Source organism: Phycodurus eques, chromosome 6 (assembly GCF_024500275.1).
Source record: "Phycodurus eques isolate BA_2022a chromosome 6, UOR_Pequ_1.1, whole genome shotgun sequence".
Taxonomy (NCBI): domain Eukaryota; kingdom Metazoa; phylum Chordata; class Actinopteri; order Syngnathiformes; family Syngnathidae; genus Phycodurus; species Phycodurus eques.
In genome coordinates, this window is record NC_084530.1 from 13,756,462 (window position 1) to 13,762,428 (window position 5,967).

A 5,967-nucleotide genomic window follows, 5' to 3' on the forward strand; every position below is an offset into this window, starting at 1 on the left:
CCTGCCCTCATTTAAAAAAAAAAAAAAAAAAGCCTTGTCAGTTTGTCTACCTGCCTGAGATGATAGCAGTAAAAGCAGAACAGGTGTTTTACTTTTTTTTTTTTTTTTACTGCGACAAACTGGTCATACAAAGTAATGACAGTACAGAATCAAACATTTTAAAAACTGAGTGAATCTGCTCACTTTATATTCTGTCAGTGATTCATTATGAAATATCAATTGTTTATTTGATGAAGTTCTTTCAGGTTTCAGTCATCTATCATTTAATAGGCCCTCTCATGTGTCTCTGTACGTGGCTAACCCACATATACACCCCTCACACTCATTAGGCCGTGACCCGTTCCAACCCTAAATAACTTCCATTCTGGTTCGCCTGAGCCCCAGCATACCATCCACACAGGACATGCTGGAAGGCAGCAAGCGTGTGAGGAGGAGGAAGATGAGCGTTAACATTTGAGAGCAGTTACTCACAGTGCAGTCACAGGAGAGTTACGTTTTGCTGTTGACTAATGACTGTTTTCTTTGGCTGTCATCACACAGAAGAACTTTCTGCCACAATTAAGTGACCTGGAAGGCTCTGACTACTGTATATGTAAGCAAAAATGAAAGCGGATTGCAGACATTCTTTATTCCACATGCACTGATCACAAGGCCTCGTGAAGATTGGAAATGTCAGCGGAGAAAACTGGGCCTGACCCTTCATGACGACAATGCCCATTGGGAGATTGACCTTCATAAAGACAGCAAGGACGGTAAAGCTTTCAACATTAACTTCAGAGTGAAGCTTTTATATCAGGTGCATTTTAAAGAGCAATGTGGCCTTCAAGAGGAAGTCAGAGTGGTGTCTAAGTAGAGACTTTTGTTTTGGTAGATTTGATTATTTTTTTTATTTACCCCCCCAGCCTGGATGTGATTTTTTTTTTTTTTGGGAGCGCAGCCATCTAAAAAGCTTTGACCAGAGACTACGTTATCAACAACTGACTAGGCTTAGATTACATTTTTATTCAGTTGATGATGGATTCACAGGGTGGCCCTTACCTGAACATGAGGGCGCTCCTCTCACCTCTCGGCGCTGCCCGCCTTTGCCAGCTGGCAATGGGCTGTGCCGTGATCGCCATGGTCATCCACAGTGCGGGGTACAGTGGTTCCCACGGGGTGTTCTGCATGGTCGTGTGGTGCTTCTGCTTTGCCATGTCAGTAGTGGTCTTCTTCTTGGATGCCACACGGCTCCACAGCTGCCTGCCAGTATCCTGGGACAACCTCACCGTCACATGTGCCGCCATTGCCACTCTTGTGTAAGTCACCTCAACATTGTAATACTTTACATGTGCCAAAATACCTTTTTACTTAAAGTAACTAAGTAGTTATTTACTGTAGGCCTATTTATAATTGATGTACAAAAAATCATTCTCAATATATAAAGCACTTTTAAAAGCTAATAGTGTTGGCCAAACAAATAAATATTTTCTTGACAGAAAAATTGGCATTTTTCTGACTGTTTAATAAATGATTTTTGAATAGATGAATTAAAAAATGGTGACAGAATAAAGCGCCAATTCCAATGAAGTTGGAACATTGTGTAAAATGTAAAGAAAAATAGAATACAATAACTACAAATCATTTTCAACCTATATTCAATTGAATAAACTACAATGACAAGATGTTTAATGTTCAAATTGAACCTTATTGTTTCTTTTTTTTTTTGCAAATATTCTTTCATTTTGAATTTTATGTCTGCAACACGCTCCAAAAAAGCTGGGGCAGGGACAATAAAAGACTAAAAGTTGAGGAATATATATATATATATATATATATATATAAAACACCTGTTTAGAACAGGTTCATTGAAAACAGGTGAGTGTCATGGTTGGGTATAAAAGGACCATCTGCAAAAGGCTCATTTGTTCACAAGCAAGGGTGGGGTGAGGTTCACCACTGTGACCAACTGTGTGACAATTATTTTTAAGTACAATTGCAAGGAATTTGGGGATTTCACCATCTACGGTCCATAATATCATCAAAAGATTCAGAGAATCTGAAAAAATCTCTGCACGTAAGCGGCAAGGCCAAAAACTAAGATTGAATGCCTGTGACCTCGATGACTCAGGCGGCACTGTATTAAAAACTGCCGTCATTGTGTAAATGACATTGCCACGTGGGCGTGGCAACGCTTAAAAAAACCATTGTCAGTTAAAACACTTTGTCACAACATCTACAAATGCAAGTTAAAACTCTGCCATGCAAAGTGTAAGCCATATATCAACACCCAGAAACGACGCCGGCTTCTTTGGGCCCAAGCTCATCTGAGATGGACTGACGCAAAGTGGAAAAGTGTGCTGAGGCCTGTCGAGTCCACATTTCAATTTGTTTTTGGAAATCATGGACATAGTGTCTTCTGGGCCAAAGAGTAAAAAACAGCAATTGTGATGGTATGGGGCTGTGTTAGTGCAAATGGCATGGGTGACTTACACATCTGTGAAGGCACCATTAATGCTGAAAGGTACATACAGGTTTTGGAGCAGCATGTGCTGCCATCCAAGCAACGTCTTTTTCAGGGATGTCCCTGCTTATTTCTGCAAGACAATGTCAAGCCACATTCTGCATGTGTAACAGGTCTGGACTGATTTTACTACGAAGCCACACTGTCTTCCATTGAAAATGAGTGGCGCATTATGAAATGCAAAATACAACAAGAGAGACCGCGGACAGTTGAGCAACTGAAGTTTTACATCAAGCAGGAATTGGAAAGAATCCCACCTCCTGTGTCCTCAGTTCCCAGAAGCTTACTGAGTGTTGTTAAAACGCAAGGTTATGTAAGACAGTAGTTAACATCCCCCTGTCCCAGCCTTTTTAGAATGTGATGCACGGATCAAATTCAAAATGAGTGAATATTTGCAAAACAAACAAAAAAAAGTTTATTAGTTTGAGCATTAAATATCTTGTCCTTGCAGTGTATTCAATTCAATATTGGTTGAAAAGGATTTGCAAATCATTGTGTTCTGTTTTTATTTACGATTTACATTTACGGTGTTCCAACTTCAATGCAATTGGGGTTTGTAGAACTAACGAGAATATAACTGGACAGTTATTGTTGCAGAACAATGAAATCCAAAAGTATTAAACGGAATTGGAGTTGTCACTTATAATGTTTACATTTTAGTAACAACGAAATCATTTAACTCCATTGTGCTTGTCCTTCGAGAGGAATTTAAATTACTCTAGTCTGCGTGCCTGACACATTCAAGTCCAATTTATTCTGTTTATCTAATCATTTGTTGTAATCGACTGCATTCCCTGAAACCCAAAAAGACAATTCCCAAATCAGAAATGGTTGTGTTTATACTACAGGGTGAATGATTCCAGTCAAAATCAACATACTGTATTTTTTTGGAGCCAAGAATATATTACGGCTCTTTTGCTAATGTATTTTCCAAGGCCTTAGGGAAAGAACCTGCTTGAGGCGAAATGTTGTCTTTTTGCAGGTCTGTTGCAAGCAGGAGTTTTTAGATACAACTTCTGACTAAACTTTTTTTTTTTTAAAGCATTAAAAAGTAATAACTTGTTAAACACCAACTGGATTGTCTTCCTCCCACATTCCAAAAACATACTGTACATGATAGATGAATTGAAGACTAACTTGTCTATAGGTGTAAATATTTGACTTGCTCTTTGTCTGTACAGTATGTGCCCTGTGATGGAATGGCGACCAGCGCAGGGTGTACCCTGCCTCTTGGCCAAAGTCAGCTGGGATAGTCTTCAGCGCACCCACGACTCTAATGAGGACAGACGCTATAGAAAATGCATGAATGGGTAGATGAATTGGTTTTAAGGGGACTGAACAGAAGGCATCTATGAATCAATTTTCTCTACTGTTTGTACTCATTAGGGTCACGGGTGAGCTGGAGCCTATCCCCGCTGACTTGGAGCGAGAGGCGGTGCACACTCTGGACTGGTCGCCAGTCAATAGCAGAGCACAGTCACACACATGGATAATTCAGTGTTTTTTGTACCTTTGGAATGTGGGATGAATCTTGAGTAGAAATCCCACGCAAGCACCAGGACCACACGGAAACCTCACATAGGAAGGCCAGACGAGATTCAAACCCTGAATCTCAGAACTGTAAGGCAGACGTACTAAGCGCTCATATACAGGATCATATATACACTGGGCTGGCCCAAGCCAGAGTCTAGATTTGGAAAATTTGTCAGATTATGTCAGAGAACGGGGCTGAAACCTTATGGGAGTACAATATTATGAATAATTCTAATATGGTTTGCGCTTGTATGGGGAATTATTTTCATTCACGAAATCAACTCAACAGCAATGGATACAATATAAGAGACTAGTTATGTGAGTTAGCAGTGATGAGTTTACCACAAAGGATGTTTTGACTTTTGAGTACAGTGAACCGCGTGTATCGCGGGGGATATGTTCCAGACCCACCCGCAATTGGTGAAATACCCATTATACAGAGACCAGATTAAAAATAAATAAATAACAGTTTTATCCCTTTCAAATGCTTTAATCAAATTAAAACAAATTACCACACACTGAAACCAAATAAGAGTTTGTCACTCCAGTTAAACTTGACTGTAAAACTGACACATAAATCAAGAGGGAATGCTAACGTAAAATGTGAAGCACCATAGATGGGCTAACGGAAATTAGCTCGACAATATGGTAATTAGAAACCTTCAAACAAGTGCTACTTTAACATACACAGAACAGCAGCAGCACATACAAACAGAGCATACAACAATACTCACTGGCATATATTCACTCTGCTCTGCAGATTTAACAAATATTAAAACTGCAAATCGGGGTACTGCATGGACGGGCATCCTCTTCTTCTTACTGTTAATTATGCAGGCTCTCTTCCAGTAGACCTCAGTGTTGCCGGGCAAGTTGTGATACTACTCTGAAAGAGCGCAACTCTAAATTTTGACTACTATACGACTAAATACTCGCGGTTTGGCACCCACCGATTCAGCTATTGTCTTTTTTTTTTTTTTTTTTTTTTCCTTTTTTCCCAATTAAAAATCTTTGTTTTAAATTTTAGTTTAGACTTTTTTTGGGGGGAGGACCAATCCTGAAAACTATACTTGTCAGTTTATTCAAGAATTTTCATCCGCTGATTTTCGCTCTTCGCGGTCTGGCCCGGTCCTTATCCCCCGCATGTAGCAAGGGTCCACTTAAAAAAACGCTGAAAACGATGAACCACGATACAGCAGGGTTTCACTCTACCTTCTGCATGATGTGTTCATGATTCTATACTGTAGATCAAAATCTGCACGTTTATTTGCAGGTATGTGACGGCCTCAGTGGTCTACCCCCTTTTCTTCGTCCGATCCGAGTGTCCCTACGCCGGCTGTAACGTCCGAAATTTCCGCATCGCGGTCACCGTCTGCTCCATCCTGGGGACTCTGGCCTACGGGGCTGAGGTGGCCCTCTGCCGAGCCAGACCGGGCCAAGCCGTGGTGGGCTACATGGCCACGGTCTCCGGCCTCCTCAAAGTGGTCCAGGGCTTTGTGTCCTGCATCATCTTCGGCGCTCTGGCCAACGGGAGTCAGTATTCCCTCTACGCTGCCACCATCTACTGTGTCGTCGTCTACGCCTTCTGCTTTACTCTGACGGCACTAGTGGTCATCATGACGGTGTGCGGACGCACTAAGACGGTGCGCTGTTTGCCCTTTGAACGCTTTGTGGTGGTGTGCACCCTGCTGCAGGTGCTGCTCTACCTAAGTGCATCCGTGGTGTGGCCCGTGTTCTGCTTCGACACCAAATACGGCACACCTTGGCGACCGTCCTCGTGTCCTCAAGGGAAGTGTCCGTGGGACAGCAAAGTCGTGGTGGCAGTATTCTCCTTTGTCAACCTTATGCTCTATGTGGCGGACCTTGTTTACTCCCAGAGGATACGATTTGTCTCTTCACATTTGTCCAACACCTCACGGCGGCCGGGACACTAG

At 41.8% G+C, this 5,967-nt stretch overlaps 1 protein-coding gene across 1 annotated transcript; it reads left to right on the top strand.

The window, feature by feature from the left end:
• Window positions 1-1,014: 1,014 nt before the first annotated feature.
• LOC133403710 (myeloid-associated differentiation marker-like protein 2) lies at window positions 1,015-5,967 on the top strand. The gene is made up of 2 exons (XM_061678887.1): window positions 1,015-1,295; window positions 5,307-5,967. The coding sequence occupies exons 1-2, from the start codon at window positions 1,015-1,017 to the stop codon at window positions 5,965-5,967; spliced, it is 942 nt and encodes a 313-aa protein (XP_061534871.1).

Bases quoted from the DNA above. Each gene is read 5' to 3' on its own strand.
- LOC133403710 (XM_061678887.1), top strand. From the start codon at position 1,015: ATGGATTCACAGGGTGGCCCTTACCTGAACATGAGGGCGCTCCTCTCA. The intron at 1,296-5,306 runs GTAAGTCACCTC...GTTTATTTGCAG, and splicing joins GCCGCCATTGCCACTCTTGT to GTATGTGACGGCCTCAGTGG.